Below are 21,700 nucleotides of genomic sequence, written 5' to 3' on the forward strand. Positions count from 1 at the left end.
GTAATTTTTCTTAATCTCCGTGCCCAAAAGAAATGAGCCTATTAGAATGGGACGGATGAAGTATCATTTATCATGTCTATTTTAAACGATTAACAAATAAAATGTTGGAATATAAGCTTGCGGGCGTAGTTACAATGAAATAGAAAAGTAGGAGATGAGATTACAAAAGAAACTGTATATAAATTACAATAATAACGAAACCAGGAAAACAGCCGAGTCGAGGAAGATCCTCTTTCCGCAAGACGAGATACGCCCCGGTAGTGCTCTCGGTTTGGCGTGTCGTCCCCAAAGATGAAACGGCTTCGTCTCGTAGGTAGCAGCACCGCAGACCAACGAGCTCCGGCGAACTGAAACGAGGTGAGAACAGAGCTCCTGTACTATATGAGTGCACAGAGTATGTGGATGCTAGAATGCAGATTTCAGAGTGTTTGGATGCATGGAGTGACAATCCTATTTATAGGCACAGTCCACTTATGGAGGATCCCGTCTAATAATGACGGCAGTTACCAAGTAACCCCCACCCGTCCAATAATGACGGCAGTAATGCGGCAGTTACGTTGTAACTCCCTCCCGTCCAATAATGACGGCAGTAATAACAGCAGTTACGTTGTAACTCCCTCCCGTTCAATAATGACAGGAGTTATGGAGGTATGGAAGATTCTAGTTGGGAGACCAACGGGTCCTCCCGTCGGGTCGAGCCCCTTGTGCACGTGTAGGCCCAAACGATTGGGCCTCGTTCTTTGGACCGAGAAATCGTTGGTCCTTTGGGAGCTAAGGGTAGGCCCAAAGACCAACCCAATAGAACCAATTGCCAAGATCCAAGTTCACGGCCGAGGTCGGGGACCGGGGCCGAGCGAGCAGCGGCGGCGCGCGCGTGTGGGCTTTGCAACCCATCACTTGTGCACATCTCTTTTATTACATGCACTGATGTAATAACTTATATAATGTCTTAATTATCATCCACATAATAATGTGGCATAGGCATTAACATCTTTTTAATGCTTATCTCTTTCCACAACTCCATATTTCAAGTACCCAACTTTAAATAATTATTTCTCACTCACCGGAAATCGGTTTTGAGTAAATAAATATACTACGATTATCTACTCGGAACGTAGATCAATCATGTCCCAGTTAATTATGCTAAATTAAATATTTTCGGTACTCGAAAAATTATCAAACATTGGTTACTCACAACCAATTTCCAACATAAAATATGTAAACATACTACAATACTAAACTAAATTATATTCTAGAAATTATGAGAATGAATAAATGGGGGTGAGAAATGAGAATGAATCTGTAACGTTAGATTTTTAAATCATAGAGTTGATATTTATTTCGAGGGAACGAAAATATATCTGGGATCAAATCATGGAGCGATCGAAAACTTTATCGATACGGGGAAATATCACATAAGAAACAAAGAGATGAAAGAAATAATTAATTATAATTTGCGTGGAGCAATGAATAGAAATACGGCTATGTATATATAGAAGTGTATGAGAGAGAATGATGGAGCGTGTTAGAATTTCATTAGTGATATTATACAAAATACACACACATATATGTATGTGTGTGTGTCTTTTTCTATAAAAGTGTGGAAGAATTATAATTTGTAAGCACTTGAAAGTCTACTAACATGTCTTGTTTTCTTCAAATATTAGATGATGAATGCATGAGACCTTCCAACTATGAGCCATCATTGGCTCATGGGGTCTCTCCAAGATAGATTGGTAAAAAAATAAAAATCTATATATGGAGAGAGAGAGAGAGAGAGAGAGAGAGAGAGAATTAAGGAATAGAAAAATTGTTTGTGGATAAATAATTGATAAATAAATAAAACCCTAATATATGCCTATTGTCAAATGATGTCAATCAACTGCATGCATTTTTCATTAATTTACACTATGTACTAGAAGGTTCCGTACGTACATTGCATAGGTATTAAAAATATAATTAAAAAAACATTTATTTTTCTTGATCAACGTAAAATATAAATGTTATGTATGTATTATTCATATATATATCGTTGATGCATGGACGTAGTAGAAGTATGAGGTTGTATTTCTTGGTAAAACCAATTTGATATCTATATATTTTTTATTTTTATGATATTTTCCTATATATGAGCTTTGCCTTTGATGGGAGTTTCTAGAAGCAACACATAATCCCATGTTTGTCGATTTTGATTTGAATTTTATTTATATAAAATGTGTTCGATATACTTAAAATAAAATTGATTGAAGTTTACTTAAGATTAATTTTAACAAATGAAAAAGGGCTAAAACTCATAAGTCAAAATTATATGTAAAAGATATACTATCTAAGTGAAAGAAAAGAGAAAAATAAATATCTTCATATGTATATAAATGTATACTATATAGTAATTTAGGCGTGCAAGCATGTATGGCGGCTAAAAGTCACTTTTAACCCTCTCAAGTTTGTTCCTCTAATGTGTTTTAATTTAGACATATGGGCCTTGCTTGCCTTTGAGTTAGGGCACATGCTTATACCATACTATGTAGTTTTATATTGTTTTGATGAAATTTTCTAGTTCATAGGAATTGTATTTCATTATTGAACTTTTGATCATGACCATACTTACATGATAAAGTGATTTTTCGTATTTAATTCGACGTTGTATCTCTTTGATGCTGAAATTAAGTTCAAACTCGAAGTATGAACTGCGGATTTGGTTCGATTTCTCGAACTATTTAAGAAGAGGTGAATTAGTTGGCATATACGTAACATACATAATAAATACATAAGTAAAAAAAGCTGATGAGGCCTAGCTCAAGTGGCAAAGTTGAGGCACCCAAAGACTCTCATTTGTGAGAGGTCTTGGGTTCAATCCCGTACGCAAATTTTCTTATTTTTGTGCGGGTAGTGTTCTCACCTTTGTGTGGGTAGTGTTCCTTTCGTCTACGTGCAAACTGCAAACTATATTAGATGCCTTTTGTAATTTTCAAAAAAATACAGAAGTAAAAAAAGTTAGATAAAATGTATTGCAAACTATACTCAAAACTATAATTAACCAAATTCTAGCCCTAATAACACACACGTACATGTGTATGTGTGTGTGTAAGGAAGTTGGTGGTAGGCGTGCAGGAAATGAGGGGAGAATGTGGCAATAATGTGAGTGTGCCAACATTGCATTATGAGTATTAAAATTTTTGCCCTCTTTTAAATAGAAACTGCAAAATTTTGATTTTAAAGATGAGAATTTGGAATGACTATCATTCCAACTCTTTTACCCATTCTTGATGTTCATACACTCTTTCACTTTTTGTCTTTGTTTTCACTAACTTTACCATCATATACATACTCACTAGAGATATATATATGTACTTAATTGTATACATGTATATATATATATATATATATATATATGATTCACCTTGTCTTAGAAGCTAAGTGTTTTCATTCATTTGTGTATCGTGAGTTGGTACATTATCGCTGTTATCTTTAAAACTTAGACTACTCCTAGTAGTGATCGACCCAACCATCTAACCTTTTAATATTTAATTAATTTCTCTTTCTTTCATACCGGGATCTGTCCGTCAGGGGCCGTGGGCGGTCTTGCTTCCAAGAATTGAAATGATTTTTTTTTCCTTAATGTAATACTGATGTGGCGGCCGACCTTGACACCATTTGGGCGCTGCTAGGGAACGTCTTAGGGAAAACAATTTGCACTATCACAGTGTGCGCGTGTTGCTCAAGTGATAAGAGGTTAATGTCTAGGGTTCGAGTCCCCTATAGTGCGACCTTTAAATTTCTTTATTTAATATTGTTAATTTATCAAAATAAAAAAATAAAAAATTACAGTGTCACAACGCATTTGATGTCATTTTCAATATAATGTCATGCTCTTCAATTTATGGTAAACTTGTTCACAACGTTTCAGTATTTTTTTAAAACATGAATGTAAACCCTAATATTCCTAGTTTTTGGAGAAAAAAAAAAGGATATATCCAAGAGTATGGTATAATAATTTAAATTAAATGTGGATGGGCTAGATATATATATTATATTATATATATATATATATATATATATATATATATATATATTGAAATAAGCATGGATCTAATTATTTTAGATGTCACGCCTGATTCCCCAATGTAGATTTTGAAAAGGAAATTCTTCAAAAAAAATTGGGAACAATCGATGATTTTGGGGCACGACTAGCATTCTTTATGCACACTTGCTAATTTCTGTAAAAGCATATTGTTGTCCCTTTCAACCAGTTATTTTCACTCACTAATTAAGTTCTACCCATTTCTATAATTAATGTGGAACCCCCCAATTTAATTTCTCTTATTATATTTTATATTTCAAATAATAAATGTAATGTATATTATAAAATTTTATTGAGAATTTTGTACTAAATAATGTATAGAGAAAAATAGTTTTTGGTAGGGAAAATAATAACAGCTTAATTAAACACAATGTATAATGTCAATGTGTGTGTATCTATATATATATATATATATATATATATATATATATAGGGAATGGATCAATAAAGAATGCTAAATGTAGAAGGAAACAACGAATGCTGAATAACTCAATACATTTACTGAATAAATCACGTGAGCGCATGAACGAAAAATGTACGTGTTTATTCAGTAAAATAACTATTCGTGCGGTTGCGTGATTTATTCGGTAAATTTATTGACTTATTCAGAACGAAATATAGCTACTTCTTCATAGATATATATATATATATATATATATATATATATATATATATGTGTGTGTGTGTGTGTATTCATGTATATAATATAATATTTGCTCTTTCAAATCATGTATGGAAATGGACCCCTACACATGGAAGTCTGCTTCACCTTAGGAATTCTAATAATTGTTGTCATGCATTGAAGCATCTAAATACATAATTATGTTTTCTACTTCTTCTATCAATTAGTCTACCACATGCATGCCAATAAAATTGGCTATATTAAAGTGATCTCACTTAGACAATCTAAATTGAAGCACATATACGTAATTTCCACCATATATATATATATATATATATATATATTTGGACTAATAAATTAGTTGGTTAATTAGCACATTCTTCAAACAAAATTTGAATATTTGACCACTCTCTATATGTAATTAGTTAGTATATAATTAGTTCCGAGCCCATAATTAAAACCACAAGAGATTATCTAGCAAATACGTGTTTCACTTTCAATTATTTTTTTATTCAATTTAATTTATTATATTTATTTGAATTAATAACTGGTCATTAGAGTTGATTAATCTAAAGTTGTGGTACGTAATTTTTTTTAAATTTTAAATTTTAGTGACAAATGGTATTCCATTAATTAGAGTTCATTATATAATAATAATAATAATAATTTGATTTCTGTAATAAATAATTATACAATAACAAAATTAAGAGTGAGACATGATGGAAAAAATAAAAAAATTATGGGAACAAAAAAATATGGAGATGCAAAACCCTTGATCGTCACTTTCTTTTACATATAATTAAAAAAAGTAGAATATTAATAAAGAAAATACATAGGCATGAAGTTACATGCATTCATGTATTTGTCTTCCAAAAGATCTTACAACTCACAAAAATCACCATCATCTTGCACTCATTTTGCCTCTCCAATCCTATTTATTAATTTACTCTTGTTTCAACCCCCCCCCCCACCCCACCCCACCCCACCCCCAACTATGAATATATATACACACTCAGCCATAATAACACTTCAACTTCTTCATGCAAAAACACACACTAATCCTATATGTATAGCTATACAATTTCATTTTCCTAAATTAAAATTCCACTTGTTTTGCAATGGCGGTTTCCGGGTTCGAAGGGTTCGAGAAGCGAATCGAGCTCCGCTTCTCTCCGGCCGCCGGAAAAGGGCTCCGGCAGCTGGACTTCTTCTCGCTGGAGAAAGTGCTGCATGCGGTGCAGTGCACCGTAGTCTCCGCTGTGGGCAACGACCACTTCGACGCCTACGTGTTGTCCGAATCCAGCCTCTTCGTCTACCCCACCAAGATCATCATCAAGACCTGTGGGACCACCCAGCTCCTCAAATGCGTCCGTCCATTTGTCCACTTCGGCATGATGATCGGCCTCACCCTCTGCGGGTGCAGGTACACCCGCGGCAGCTTCATATTCCCCGACGCCCAGCCCCCACCCCACACCAATTTCGAAGAGGAAGTCTCTTATTTGGTGGAGAATCTTCCTCGGAATCTCTCCATCAAGAAGAGTTTGATAATGAACCAAGGATCTTCTCACAAGTGGCACGTTTTCACCGCGTGTGATGACGTGGCTACTGTGGGCGCGCGTGTCGAGGATAATTATTACACGGTCGAGATCTGCATGACCGAGCTGGACCGGGTCCGGGCGGGAAAGTTCTTCCGCCGGTCCGAGTCCCGGGGGAACCGGGGACTCGGACGGGCGGGAGATGACGGTGGACACGGGGATCGACGCCGTCAACGAGAGCGCGTTGATCTGCGACTACGCGTTCGATCCCTGTGGCTACTCGATGAACGGGGTCGACGGGAGCCGTTACTCGACGGTGCACGTGACGCCGGAGGAAGGGTTCAGCTACGCCAGCTTCGAGTGCGTCTACTCCGCCCGGGGCGATGGGGAGGAGATCCTCGAGGCGTTGCGGAAGGTGGCGAGGATTTTCGGACCCGGGGAGGTGTCGGTGGCGACGACGGGCCCCGCCGGAGACGGGACCGTGGACGGGCATGGCGGCGGCGGTCGAGCCGCTAGGGTTGGGATTGACGAGCTGCGCGACGGATGAGTTTCCCGACGTCGGGACCTGTGGTTTTCCAGACGTTTAGCACTCGTCGGGAGTAGGGTTGCCGGCCACGGGGGCGGCGGCGGCGGTTGTGGACATGCCAATTTGTGTAAAAGAGTGAAGTTGTGCATGCATGGCGAGTGGAGAGATTAATTAGTAGGAATGTTTTAGAATTTAGGTGCAAAATTTTCAAAAATCTTTTTCTATTTCTTCAATTTAATTTTTTTATGGTCTTTCATTGTTAGGAAATTAAATGATTAAATTTACGTGCATGCCAATTTGTCACTGCATTGGATGATGATGACAATTTGTGTGGGGTTGATTTGTCTATAAAAACGCATTAAGAAAAAATAGAAAATTATAATAAAGTGGTCTTCATAATATTGGGAGTTAAAGAATGTCATGATGAATTAACACGCGACTCTTAATTCTTTAATACAAACTTGCAAGTGCCATTTATGGTTGTGATTTGGATAGTGGAAATATTTTGTTTTCGTGTAATAATACAAAAATCAAAGTATATATTAAAATATTACTTCCTTCGTTTCATTGATAATATTTTATACTCAATTTATTTTATACTGTAAATAAGTGATTCTCACTTACTATACACCATAAAATTAATAATTTGACAATTTCACATGTATAAAAATACTCATCTCATTGTCATTTCGATTAATTTAATACTTCTTTAGTTGATAAAAAAATTATCACACTGTAAAAGGCATAAATTTTAATAAAATATGAATGGAGTAAGAGTCAAAATATAATCTTTCGAGTTTGTAAAAAAAAACTCTTGTAACTTGTTAAAGAAAAAAGAGATAAAAGTTCAGAAGAACGAGCTCGAAAATCCCAATTTTTATTTTATTTTTAATTTTAGAATTTTAAATTTTAATTATGTTAAACTTAATCATAAATTTGTTATTATCAGTTAATAGAGGTATTAAAAAATGTAGGGAATCTAGGGATTTTCTCAAAAAAAAAATGTAGGGGCCTAAATTGAGAATTAAGACATTCCTAAAGGACTAGCTCGCAATATTTTCGCTAATTGAAAAGCAAACGACGTCGGATTTGTTAGTCTAAATTCAGATAGGCGAAAGCAATCCCCTAAACCCTTCACACATCCGCCGCCGCCGCTGCCGAATTTCCGGCGGTTTTTGTAGCACGAATCCTTTTGTATACATGGAGAATGAGGACGAGAAGAAGCCGGAAAAATACGAGAGCTACGTGGTTGTTCACAACATAGCGAAGCGGCACAACGTCGGGACGCTCGCCCGCAGCGCCACCGCTTTCGGGGTGGCGGAGCTGATTTTGGTCGGGCGGCGCGACTTCAACGCCTTCGGCAGCCATGGATCCACCTCGCACGTCCGTTTCCGCCATTTTCACTCCCTCTCACTTGCCCGTACCTATCTCAAGGTCGCATCTCTCTCTTACATACGTCTGTATATGTTGAATTGTATGTATTTTTTCCATTTAGATTCGCGTATATGATTGAATTTGAATGCAATGTGAGCTGAAATTTTGCTTCTGAATAGTTCACACTATGCTAAGATTTCACCTCACCTCTTTGCTTTGATTTGAGCTACGTGATTTTCCATTTATTTTCGCGTATATGGTTGAATTTGAAGTCAATTTTTTAGCTGAAACTTTACTTCTGAATAGTTCACCCTAAGCTAAGATTTGATCCATTCTTCATTTGAATTTGAAAGAAAGCAAGTGGATTCTCCATTGAAAGAGTAATGCTCTTTGTTGATATGATTTTTCTTAATATGTCGGTCTTTCTTGAATGGAATGTGCAATATGAATTCTAGCACAATTCTAATATGGATTTCTTTGTTATTTTTCGCGTTGATTAGGAGAGGGACTGTGACATATGTGGAGTGGAGATTACAGATAATGCTATGCCAGTGAACGCGCATCCTTTCAGAAAGAGCACAGCTTTTCTCGTGGGCAACGAGGTTGGATGCTGTTTCGATTCTTGCATCTGAAATTCCAACTCTTAACCCTAAAATTAATGGCTAAATGTGTCCGGTGATGAATATAAAGTCGAGCTTGTTGTAGATCTCAGTAAACTGGTTGTATGTTATTGATTAGGAAATGAGGGGTGTTTACTGTTTTGTACTATGTTTTAGTACCGACTATATTTTCATTTCTGCTTACGACAACTTGGCCTTGCTTCCATTGAGTTTCTTTCTGTCGAGGGCGAACTATATATCTCGATGCTGAGTATGAAATGCGGGTATTATGTAGGGAACAGGGCTTTCTCCGAAGGAGTGTGAGATGTGCGACTTCTTTGTTTACATTCCACAATATGGCGGTGGTACAGCTTCTTTAAATGTAACAGTAGCTGCTTCCATTGTCCTACAACATTTTGCAGGTATGCTTATTAACTCTGTCGATCTTATCTGAGTCGGTGTTTTGTGCTTTCATGTAGAAATTGCTTATCAGCTTAAACATCAAACACTTGCAAATTGGAAATTGAATTGCTTATGTTTTTTTTTTTTCTCTCATCACTGCTATTATATGTACTTTTTAGCAGAAGTTTGTGTTGGCCTTCCCAAATTCTAATGAGTTCCAACATGATAAAAGTAAATCTGAATATCGGTTTTTGGTACATATACTGACTTTCAAGAAAAAAAAAAAAATCAGTTTGGGCAGGATTCTCTGAAAGAACTCGTGAAGGGAACAAGTTTCTTGTGGCCGATAGACCTGCTTCGTCGGGAAGGAAGTTCTGTGAAGAAACAGCTGAATCCATAGCAGAGGAACGAAAACTGAGAAAGGAAAGCGCTGCAAATGGTTTCTTCTCTGAGAGCGGAAGCAACGAAAATCCTTCCAACCTCTTGGATTCATTGTTCGACTCATAACGGAAGGGACATCAGAAACGATCAATTTCAAGGTTCTTTCGGCACCCCCTTGCTCTAGATTGCACTATTTTTTCGTACTAGAGTTCGTCTGCAATTCCAAATACCACACACTTATTCTGTATCTGACATTAGTATATATGCTAAAACACAGTATTTATAGAATGTTAGGGATTTTTCATTTCTGCAGTTCTGAACTGAAAATGGTTAATGAAGCAGTTATTTTGTACATATACACCAACTCTTTTGTCAGCTCATAACTATAATTGATTTTGCTAGTGTAATTTTATATGCTTATTGTTTAAGTTTGCTATTAATCTTCCTATCCTTTTCTGCCTTACTGTTTTCTTGTTAGTTTTTTGAGAGGAAAAGCGAACTTCATTCATTCAAATCAGAACGAGTAATATCTACAAGCCAGGTAGGGAAACCCGACTTCCAGATCATTACATCATTACAGGAGAAAGCAAAGCGAGCGAGCTCGTGGGCCGCTCTATTCGCCTCACGGCGGGCATGAAAAAACTCAAGCACAATGGAATTCCGGGCATGAAAAAAGGCCTCAAGGAGATCATCACTGAGTGATTCGGAGCCCGAGTGGGAGTCATGGAGCACGTGGATCGCAAGGAGAGAGTCTGAAAAACACACCACCGGGCCAAAGTCCTCCTGAAGGCAGAAGCCAATTGCGAGTAACATGACGTGAAGTTCCCCAAGGAGAACGGTCTCGGTGTAACCAACTGGCTGACAACCAGCAGCCATAATCTTCCCCGCAGAATCCCGGAGAATGAAGCCTGCTCCCAGTCGACGACCCTCTTCCTGAAAGGCGACGTCCACGTCAAGCCGAAGAACGTCCCTTGGAGGAGGATACCAGTAGTCCACCCCTTCCGAGGGCAGAGCCTGCTGCTCGATTGCCACTTGATCGCGAGCTTTCTGGAATGAGGTGAGCAAACGATCACTTTGCTGGAGTTCAAGAGTGCAAACACCAGTTTGCTTGCCATGTTTGGCTTGACAAAGGAAGCGCCACACCATCCACAACTTGAAAATCCACTGTTCCAGCCCTTCTTTGTCGCATTTATCAGCAAAAATACACCCAAGCACCTCAAGACTGACATGTTTGTGTTGGCTCAAGACCTCCCAAAACCCCGAGCCCTTCCAGAGGTCTCTGACAAAGTCGCACCAGAGAAGGCAGTGGGTGGTCGTTCCCCAATCTTTATTGCACCACCAACAAATACCAAGAACTGGAACGTGATGTCTAGCGAGATTCCCATCAGCTGCAATAAAATCATGAAAGGCTCTCCAAGCAAAATGTTTCACTTTAGGTGAAAGGTCCAACGCCCAAATTTTTTTCCACCAACCGCTCATGTGGAAAGATGAGGACGAAGAAGGAGGCTCATAGAAATTGGTTCCACAGAGATAGCCGGACTTGACGGAATACCTGCCTTTCTCATCGAAAGCCCAAAATCTGGTGTCATCACAAGCTTCCTGTTTTAATTCAATCGAGCAAATGAAATCCACCACAAACTCCGGAAAATGATGCAGAAGCTTTCCTCTGTCCCAAGTTCTATTTTCCTGGATAAAATCTGCCACCAAGACAAGATCTGTAGCCGATTTGTCCCAAGCACCCAAACCAGGGATCCAAATATCACGGAAAGCATTGATGTTTTTACCGTTCCCCACCTTCCAGCGTAGCCCCTTCATCAAAAGATCACGTCCCCAACAAATCGAACGCCAAGTGAAAGAGGCGTTGTTTGACACCGGGACGTCCATAATATCCCCATCCCGAAAGTAGCGACATTTGAACACACGGGAAAGAAGAGAGTGTGGATATTTAACAATCCGCCACACTTGCTTGGCGAGGAGAGCTTGATTAAAAGGAATCAAGCGCCGGAAACCAATCCCACCACGTGACTTGGGTTCACAAAGCTTGTCCCATCTTGCCCAATGCATTCTCTGGCCATCGTTGTCCTCACCCCACCAAAAATTAGCACAACATTTCTCAATATCAACACAAGTACCAACCGGAATGCGGAAGCACGACATGGCATAAGTAGGTAAGGACTGAAGGACTGATTTGATGAGAACCTCTTTGCCGCCAGAAGAGAACAGCTTGTGGTCCCAGGAAGAGATTTTCTTGACTACCCGATCCCGAAGATAAGCAAATTGAAGCTTTTTCTTCTTGACCACAAAAGTTGGAAGGCCCAAATAGAGTGAATGACCGGTGGTTTCACGGATACCGAGAGAATCTGTGACTGCATCAATGTCCGCCTGGGTGGAATTGGGGCTGAAAGAGATCGTGGACTTATCAAAGTTGATAATTTGGCCGGAAGCTTTGCCGTAGCTGTCCAAGAGAGCGCTGAAATTTTCTGCAATCTGCCTAGAAGCCTTGAAGAAAACCAGGCTATCGTCGGCAAAAAATAAGTTCGTAATAGACGGGCAGTGCCGGGCCATGGTAATTCCACTGATAAGACCTTGATTCTCGTAGCTTCGGATGAGTGAGGAGAAGCCCTGAGCACAGATGACAAAGAGAAAAGGGGAGAGTGGGCACCCTTGTCGAAGACCCCGAGACGGAGTGAGGCGGCCATAGATCTTAGAGTTGATGACAAAAGAGAACTCCGCAGAACTGATACATTGCATAACCAAGTCGATGAGTGGGAGAGGAAAGCGGAGAGCCACCATCATAGCTTTCAGAAAACGCCATTCAACTCTGTCGAAGGCTTTACTCATATCAAGTTTAGCTGCAGCGAACCCCTCCTTACCACATTTCTTGTTTCTAAGCCAGTGCATACACTCATAGCCCAGAAAGATATTATCGGAGATAAGACGCCCTGGGATGAAGGCGCTCTGCGACTCATCAATGATATGATTAAGCACGGTTCTCAAACGGTTTGCCAATACCTTAGCAACGATCTTGTAGGTCGTGTTGCACAAGCTGATGGGCCGAAAGTTCTTTAACTCCTTAGGATGCTTAGTCTTGGGGATAAGAACAATAAGTGTCTTATTCCAGTGCCGAATGCTGCATCTCCCATTAAGCACATTGAGAACATCCTTCGTCACTGCATCGCCAATTTCGCCCCAGAATCTTTGAAAGAAAAGCGGGGGATAGCCATCTGGCCCTGGTGCTTTATTAGGGTGCATTTGGAAGACGGCCTTTCGAACTTCCTTTTTCGTGAACTGAGTGCTCAAGTTTGTGAGGGGAGTATCGCCAAGGACCTGACCAACCGTGCTCGTGACTTCCTCCACTTGGGGTAAAGATGGGGTGCTTGACTTGAAGAGTTGTGCAAAGTACTCCTGAATAACATCTGCCATCTCCTCTTCTTTCTTAACTTCGATCCCATCATTTCGAACCAAGCACGAAATAGTGTTCCTCTTTTTCCTCTTGCTGGCGAATGCGTGGAAATATTTGGTGTTTCGATCGCCAAGGCCAAGCCAGTTGACACGAGAACGCTGCTTCCAGTGTATCTCTTCCACCTCCGTCATCTTCTCAATTTTCTTTGTAATGGTTTTGAGCTCAACGTTGAAACCTTTGTTACCTCGCATGGATTTAAGAATTTTCAACCTCTTTTCCCGCAGTTGCATGAGCTCCCTGGAAGGCCTCACAAACTTGTCTTTGGACCATGAGTCCAAAAAGTGCTTGCACCTTTCAAGTCTTTCATGCAGCGGCTGGTAACCCCACGACCCCCACTGGAGCATCAAGTCGGAGGCGAAGGTCTTCTCAAGAAACCATTTCTGCTCAAAGTGAAATCTCCGCTGCCCGTTGTCAGATGTCGTCGGTGCGTCCCGCAGTTGTAACTTGAGGAGAAGGGGCAGGTGGTCAGAGCCAAAGGGATCGAGGGCCTGGACTTGATCAAACTGAAAAGCGTCATCAGCTTGCCTGTTGTAAACAAATCTGTCAAGTTTCAAGAATCTGGCGTCATCGCCTTTCCGTTGGTTGTACCAAGTAAAGGCGGTAGAGCACGGCATGGAATTCAGCCCGCAAAATTGGAGTGCTCTATTGAAACTAAGAATCTGGGTCCACGGCCTGCGCCCCCTCTGACAGCTGTCTTCCATGCAAGTGATTTCGTTGAAATCGCCCCCAACAATCCAGGGTAGGTCCATAGTACCGCTGCAAGCAAGTCGCTTAAGAAGCTCCCAAGAATGGGGTCGTTTCTGAGTTTCGGGATTACCATAGAAACCGGTAAATCTCCAAAGAAAGTCATCAAGTTGAATAACACAGTCAATGTGGCCATCAGAAAAGTTATTAATGCTCACAGAACATGGGTGTTTCCAAAAAATCATGAGACCACCACTCGCGCCCTTAGCATTCACAACAAAATGTCCATCAAAGTAAAGAGAAGAGCGCCACCATTTACATTTATTAAGAGAAACTTTAGTCTCGCAGATAAAGAGAACATTTGGGGAGAAACCGGTAGTCAACCGGCGAAGTTCATGGAATGCCCGGGGGCTCCCCAACCCCCGTGCATTCCAAACGATGACATTCATGGTGATCGGCGGGACTGCTCAGCAGTCGCCGCCGTTAGATCATTAGAAGAGTCCACTGTCTCAATCCTCATCATGGTTTTGCATTTCTTTCGGTCCTCTCCTTCCGCCGTGGGTCCTTTGCGTTTGAAGACATTTTTTAGAGTTTTATGTCCAACATCGCCTTCACTTGTGGTCTGCCGGGAGAAATGTCGCGCGAGCCTCTTCCAACCCCGGCCACAAGGATTTGTGCGAGCTTTGGCTGGAGAGATTCGGTGGGAGTCGGAAGTCGCTGTGGAATGGGAGGGGCTGCTTGTCGTCCTTTTCCCTTTGTTGCTTCCCTGGCTATTCCTCATGTTCCTTTCAGCGTTCCTACTATCGTGTGCAGGTGCACACATCCCTTTGTTGAAGTTGTTTGGGTCCTCTTCCTCCTTCCTGCTGGCCAAAATCTCGGTAAGAGAAACCGCATTCATGGGTGTAGAGTTGGGCAGTTGGGGCTCCACAGCAGCTTGCTCTGTCATCTCCTCCGCGCTAATGGGAATAAGCCCATGTTGGGCTTCAGGAGTGTCATAAATAGCAATGTCCATCGCCCTATCGTAATCTGCCTCATCATGCTCAAGTGGACTAGGGCTGGAACGGGCACCAGGAGGAGAGGCATGCCCTTTCGAGGGCTCTGACATTTGAGGTTCCAATGCCAAGATGCGCTGATGTGCTGGTCGAACTGAATCACGCGGAGGGGGTCGAGGACCGTTTGGGTTTCTCTGTGGCTCAATCGGGGGGCTGCTCAAAGAAGGCCGAGAAGTGAGGCGGGGATAGGTGTTGCGACGGTAATCGACGCCACGTCCTGCTCTAAGCCAAGTTCCGAATTTGGGGTTATTTTTCTGTTCTTCAGAGCTGTCACAATCTTTCTGTTCCGAATTTGGGGATAGGTGTTTTCTTGTTAGTTATTGACATTTATTTCATCATTTTGTTTTGTCCCTAAGTTGAAAGGAAGACAATATTTGATAATAAAACATCATTGGACTAATTTTCAAGTTGATAGTATATATTGATAAGCATACTTCTAAACGTTGTATTTGTATAGTAGTAATAGATATGAAGAAGGTATCAATGTAAAATTAATGAGGAAAATTTTATTGATGAAAGAAGGGAAAACCCTAAAAACCCCAAGACTACATGATTGGAGGCAGACTTTGGGGCCGAGTCTCGTCAAAACTTCTCCAGAGAAAACCTAAAGGGAAAAATACCCTCGTCTAAATATAATGAGCAAAGAAAGCAAAATAAATATCCCGACCATCGTCTAGCATCGTATGGGAAGCCATCCTATCGGCAATTCGATTGCCCTCCCGGTAAATATAAGAAACACGAACATCCATTAGGGCCAAACATGTGCAAACTCCGGCAAAAGAGATTGCACAAGACTCACAACATAAATAGAATCCGACTCAATCCAAAGCTTGTGCCAAGTTATACAAAGTTCATTTATTTAATTATAGAAATAGGAAAGTTCGGGGCATTTGGTTGCCGAGATTGACTATTCGTGACATCATCCCGGGATTAAATAACTATTCCCGCGTGCTCTAATGGAACAAAATATCATAAAATTAATCTAAAGAATACAACTCAATCCAAAGCCTGTGCCAAATTGTACAAGATCATTTATAGGAATTGGATATAAACATAAAAAACTAAGTAAATACATTTCACTGATAAATTAGTAAATTACAAATCCCTAACCAATATCTACAGAAATTTCTGCAGTCTTCACAACAATCTATAAATAATAGTAATAAAAAAAACTACACAATTAACCAAATTAAAAAGCTAATCACTAAAAATAAATACAAATCTTGTGATTAAATACAGAAAAAAAAAATCTAACTAAATCGCCTTCCAGTTTCCTCCGAAATCCCTAAAATCTGGTAGAATCCCAATCCGTAATCTCAAAAAATAAAGTTACCATGAAGGATCCACGAAATTCCGAGCTCAGAAAAGCAAATTAGTTACCATTCATCTCTGCATCAAATCGCCGATTTGATTCATTCTAAACGAAGCATACGCCGCAGGGATCTCGTCGCCGCCTCGTCTTTCTTGCTGCAGAAAGTAGGCTGCGGCAGGCATCGCGGCGACGGCGATGATTCAAACCCCGCTCCGGCGTACACGTCCACCATCGGCGGCGGCGCCGCCCCTCGGACCTTCCTCGGCACCGCCAATTCCGAGTCGGATCTGGCGCGGATCTCCGCCGGCTCTACAGCGCTCGAGTCTCCGATCCTGGTAGCGAGCGAATTTAGGGATTCGCCTCTCCTCAGCAGGGTTATCTTCACCGCGGCGCCGCCGATCTCGCTCCTCCGCCGAGGATCGCCGCGCTGATTCGGTCTCCTCGTCCTCTCCTTCTTGGTGGCAGGGCTCGTGGATGCGCCGTTCGTCTTGGTGGCAGGACTCGTGGATGCGCCGCTCGCCGGGAAATTTCTCCGCCGGGGACGCGGCGTCGCGTGGACGCGGAACCGCTGGACCAACACGTCTTGGGGCACTAGAACCTCCGTCGCCATCTTGAATTTTGAACAGAATGTATATTCTTGAAATTGGAGAAGTTCTCCGACGAAAGGGGAATTTATGAATGTGTGATTGGGAAAAACCAAAATTAGGGTTTGTGGGAAAATTGAGAGATCTGCAACTGGTTCCTCGATGGCGAGGAGACCCCTCTTTTTTCCTATAAATTCCCTCTCTCTCGCAAGATGCTTTGTGGAAGAATTGGATGAGGATTGACTGCTATATGTAGGAAACTAGAGAGAGAAATTTGAGATATGACAAATTTCATCTCGTATTTCTATATCTATAAGGAAAATGAGTATATTAAAAATAAAATAGAATTTTTCTATTTGATTTATTTTCTTCTTTTTTTATATAAGTATTTTATTTCTTTTCAAAAGTATGAAATTCAATTAGTTATAAAACATTTAATATGCATATTAAATTAAAAATCACAATAATACTTTAATTTGATATGTTTTATGTAAATATTGAATTTAAAATATAAAATTTATGTATATTTAAAAATTATATTCAATAAATACATCAATATTTATGCTCGGTTTGATTCCGAATCAATTTAGAAGATATATAGATATGTTTATGAAAATATACTAATTTTTTTATGAAAAAATCTTTAATATTTTGTTAAATAATAATGGTGCAGATTTGATAATTATCCTAAATGATGGTGCTTATCCGCAATTTCTGCATAAGTCGGTCGTGGCGACGCGTTACCAAATTGGAATAAAAGAAAAAATGAAACTTGATGAGAAGGAAACAAGAAACTTACTATACAATTTATAAATAAATAAAAGAAAAAAGAAAATAAAGAAAGTTGACCCGTCGTATTTGACTAGACCTTGTCGTTGACGTGGATACGTGGGGCCCAACCCGTTAGTTTGATTTCAACGGCGCTTCGTAGTCAACGTCAGCATCACCTAACAACGTCTATTCGTCCGTCACTTCTTTGTCCTTATCATCATGCCACGTGGAAAATTAGAATAAATATTTGTTAATAAAATGCTAATACATGTTTTATCTAAAATAAATAAAAAGGAAACTATATAACTATCTAAATTAAACATGTATTTCTACGAGAAAACCGATCACCTACCCACCGTGGGCAAGAATAATGTGCCCACCACTGATGTGGCAATGTTAATTAAGAAGGAGAATCAATAAATCTTACTCTAATTAAAATAATCTTACTCTAATTAACATTGTCATATCAGTGGTTGGCACAATATTCTTGCCCACGATGGGTAGGTGATCGGTTCTGATTTCTACGATACTCGTTTTTCTAATTATCAAGTGTGGCTAAGTGATCGAAGAGTGCATATAATCTCTGATTTTTTTTTTATATATCAAATAATTATGTCTTACACAACATGATTTCAAGTAGATTGAGCTCTAAAATTGTTGGTTCAATAAAATACGTGTCATATTAAAAAAATTAAATGTGCACACGACCTTCACTTCATCATTAAGATAAATTTTAGATTATTTTAGGCACATAATCAATTTCTAGACCCAATTCAATCCAATTTTTTCCTTTCATTAGAATAAATATTTGTTAATAAAATGCTAATACATGTTTTATCTAAAATAAATAAAAAGGAAACTATATAACTATCTAAATTAAACATGTATTTCTACGAGAAAACCGATCACCTACCCACCGTGGGCAAGAATAATGTGCCCACCACTGATGTGGCAATGTTAATTAAGAAGGAGAATCAATAAATCTTACTCTAATTAAAATAATCTTACTCTAATTAACATTGTCATATCAGTGGTTGGCACAATATTCTTGCCCACGATGGGTAGGTGATCGGTTTTGATTTCTACGATACTCGTTTTTCTAATTATCAAGTGTGGCTAAGTGATCGAAGAGTGCATATAATCTCTGATTTTTTTTTTATATATCAAATAATTATGTCTTACACAACATGATTTCAAGTAGATTGAGCTCTAAAATTGTTGGTTCAATAAAATACGTGTCATATTAAAAAAATTAAATGTGCACACGACCTTCACTTCATCATTAAGATAAATTTTAGATTATTTTAGGCACATAATCAATTTCTAGACCCAATTCAATCCAATTTTTTCCTTTCATCATTTGAGATCGGGTCGAATTAGTTAAATATTTTACGCATCACAATTTATCATAGGATATATTATTATCATTCACCATGTGTATCAAAGAAACCATGCAATTAGCATAAATAAGTGATGTATTTTTTCTAAATTCTAATTTTAACATATTACTCCCTCCGTCCCACGAAGTTTGAACAATTTCTTTTACTGTACAGATTTTAAAAAATTAGTATTTTGTGTGTTAAGTGTGATAGATGAAAAAATGGAAAAAAAAATAAAGAAAAAAACTTTTACAATATAAGAAAAGTGTTCAAATTTCGCGAGACAACCGAAAATAAAATATTACTCAAATTTCGCGGGACGGAGGTAGTATTTAATACTAAAACATATTTTATTAAGCATTTTAACAATTTTAATTTTAAACTTAATAAATGGACAATGTCGCAATAACTCAGTGGTAGTTATTGTTCAAAATAATATAAAAACCTCATTTTTATATGAAAGATCCGTATATTCCATTTTCTACAATTTCAGAAGTTCATGTTTTATTTTTTCTTATCCTTTTCTTTTAATTTCTAAAATCGCTGGGATTTGTCGTCATCCCAACTTAAGTCGCATTTGACAATTGGAAAATCGCACCGCAGAGAACTGGATTGTTTTCTTCTCAAGTTTATTCACTGTGTTCTTCACTGATCCACGCGACACAGCTGAGCTCTCCAATTTCAGGTATTTATTTTTTGAATTCTGTCTTTATCAGTAGGGTTTTTGGTTTGTGTAATCAAATTGTGGAAAAATAGGCTTTGATTGTGTGTATTATTCGTCGATTTGATTGCTTTAGCAAGTTTCAAGACTCGATTTTTATTTTTATTTTCAATCGCAATTTTATGTTATTTTTTAAAAATTCATTGCCAAATCAACAGCTTTCTGAAATTTGAGGTTCTATTTTGTGCGATATTATATTTATATCATGGCATTCTCTCGTTACATTTATCTTAAATTTGTGAATTATCTGAACTTTCCTGTCCAAAACTGCTGTTTTTGTGGACAACCAAGTTCGTAATATATCTAGATTAACATCATTTATGTTTAGGGCTTCGAGAATTTGTAAATGCTAGTTTAGTTTGAAGAAATTAAGGGATTAATCTTGAAGCTTTATACTTGTGGTGCTAGAGTTGTTTATATGCATTATATCCAAATGGGTCTCTAAGAGACAAAAAAAAAGACATAAGTTGAATTTTGAATTAGGTTTTTTGGCATTTGTTAGTTGTTACTAGCTCATAATTTCATTTTTATTTTATTTTTCCCCAGCTGATTGGTTTGTGGGAAAGAATTGCCTCCATTGTGGACCTTGTGGTTGTGCTGATTTTACTCATGTCAGTGGCAAAAGAGGATGGCATGCCCTTCAGTTCCGAGGTAACTAATGATCGTTTCTTCGGGTTATTCGATTTTGAGGATTATTTCTATGTTGTTGTTTTCCTTTTTGCATTTCTTAGTTTCAGACATGTAGTTATGCAGCTTATATGTGTTGATCAACAGCTGATTACTTGCCTGCATGTTTTGTATAATTTTGTTTGTAAGCTTCTGTGCTTCGTTTCTTGCGATTTTGTGCCCCTTTCTTTGTTCATTGACAAAGAGTGGCAAGAATTCAGTGAACGATGGACACTCTACTGTGAGAAATTTGATTGATGCGCTTTGTTTCTTGCGATTTGATGTGCAGCTCTTATCAAATATTTTCGAAGAGCTTCTTGATTGTATTATTGTTGATGTGCTTTGTTTCTTGCGATTTCGTGCGCCCTTTCTTTGTTCATTACCAAAGAGTGGCAAGAATTTGGTGAGCAATGGGCTCTCTACTGTGAGAAACTTGGATTGAAATTCACTTGTTCTTAGATTTGATGTGCAGCTCTTATCAGACGTTTTCGAGGAGCTTCTTGATTGTATTATTGTTGATGTTGCATCAGAGTCGCACCGTATAGCTAGGCTAGGGACTTGACCGTCATCTGGACGAGGAGGAGGAGGAGTTGAGGCTGTCGGCTGAGGCACGGGCGAGGGCATCCGACCCTAGCCATAGTGGGGAAGCCAATGGCAAATACGTCGTTGACATATTCGGGCAAACTCACCCTGCAATTGCTGATGAGATATTTGAGTGCATGAACTGCAGCAGATCTATTGTGGCTGGAAGATTTGCTCCTCACTTGGAAAAGTGCATGGGAAAGGTAACTAATTCCTTTGAAATCGAGCTCAAACTTGATTAAGTTGACACTCTTGGCAAATTCACAAACATTTTCTGTTTGGGATATAATAAAAATAGGATCTTGATTCTTGAAAGCTGCATTCTTGGTTACCTTGTGTTTGCTGGTTCGTTCTTGAAATGGTTCGCTTTTCAGGGTAGGAAGGCGCGTCTCAAGTCAACCAGGAGCTCGACTGCTGCACAGAACCGGTACTCTCGAGGGAGCCCTAATTCCAACACAAACCGTTTGAATAATGGAGGCGTTGGAAATGCAGGTCATGAATATTCGAATGGAGCGTTGGAGGGACCATGAGAAGACACGGTCCGAGGTTACTTCGAGCTCGAGCTTTAGGCGTAGCGTGCACCCCCTGGCCCCATCGAGCCTACGGCACCCCCGGATTCTTCTATGTATTACTTAGAACAGATTCTAGTCTCCTGGCTCGTTTCTGAGATGGCATGTAAAAATGTAGCAAAAATGGATCATTAATATTTTGAATTTGATACTATTGCTTCTTGGATAAGGAGTTTCTTGATATATTAATGTGATATTATGTTATAAATATTATCCTATTCCTACCAAAAGCAGCAAGAGGATTTTCGAGATCTTGAGTTTGAATTCTACCAATTTTTTTTTATCTACCCAAAAAAGATGTGCAAATTTTAGGTGTAAAAGAATTATGTAGCGTAATAGATACATTGTAAAAAGAATTTATATGAGCAAGTAAGAAACGTGTGGAATTTTTAAAAAA

At 39.0% G+C, this 21,700-nt stretch overlaps 2 protein-coding genes and 1 pseudogene across 2 annotated transcripts; all 3 read left to right on the forward strand.

Annotated features, from left to right (window-relative positions):
* The first annotated feature begins 5,727 nt into the window (after positions 1-5,727).
* LOC131020943 (S-adenosylmethionine decarboxylase proenzyme 4-like) lies at positions 5,728-7,054 on the forward strand (annotated as a pseudogene).
* An 800-nt stretch (positions 7,055-7,854) lies between these two features.
* LOC131020945 (uncharacterized) lies at positions 7,855-9,948 on the forward strand. The gene is made up of 4 exons (XM_057949994.1): positions 7,855-8,198; positions 8,639-8,740; positions 9,033-9,159; positions 9,432-9,948. Exons 1-4 carry the CDS (start codon positions 7,965-7,967, stop codon positions 9,644-9,646), a joined length of 678 nt encoding a protein of 225 aa, XP_057805977.1. The 5' UTR covers positions 7,855-7,964; the 3' UTR covers positions 9,647-9,948.
* A 9,350-nt stretch (positions 9,949-19,298) lies between these two features.
* Positions 19,299-21,511, forward strand: LOC131020946 (SAGA-associated factor 11). Its single transcript, XM_057949995.1, is given in 5 exon segments — positions 19,299-19,450; positions 20,033-20,137; positions 20,625-20,705; positions 20,707-20,937; positions 21,109-21,511. Coding segments are annotated over 4 exon segments (510 nt in total). The 5' UTR covers positions 19,299-19,450; positions 20,033-20,095; the 3' UTR covers positions 21,265-21,511.
* Positions 21,512-21,700: the final 189 nt, after the last annotated feature.

The sequence above is a fragment of the Salvia miltiorrhiza genome, chromosome 4, assembly GCF_028751815.1.
Source record: "Salvia miltiorrhiza cultivar Shanhuang (shh) chromosome 4, IMPLAD_Smil_shh, whole genome shotgun sequence".
Classification (NCBI taxonomy): domain Eukaryota; kingdom Viridiplantae; phylum Streptophyta; class Magnoliopsida; order Lamiales; family Lamiaceae; genus Salvia; species Salvia miltiorrhiza.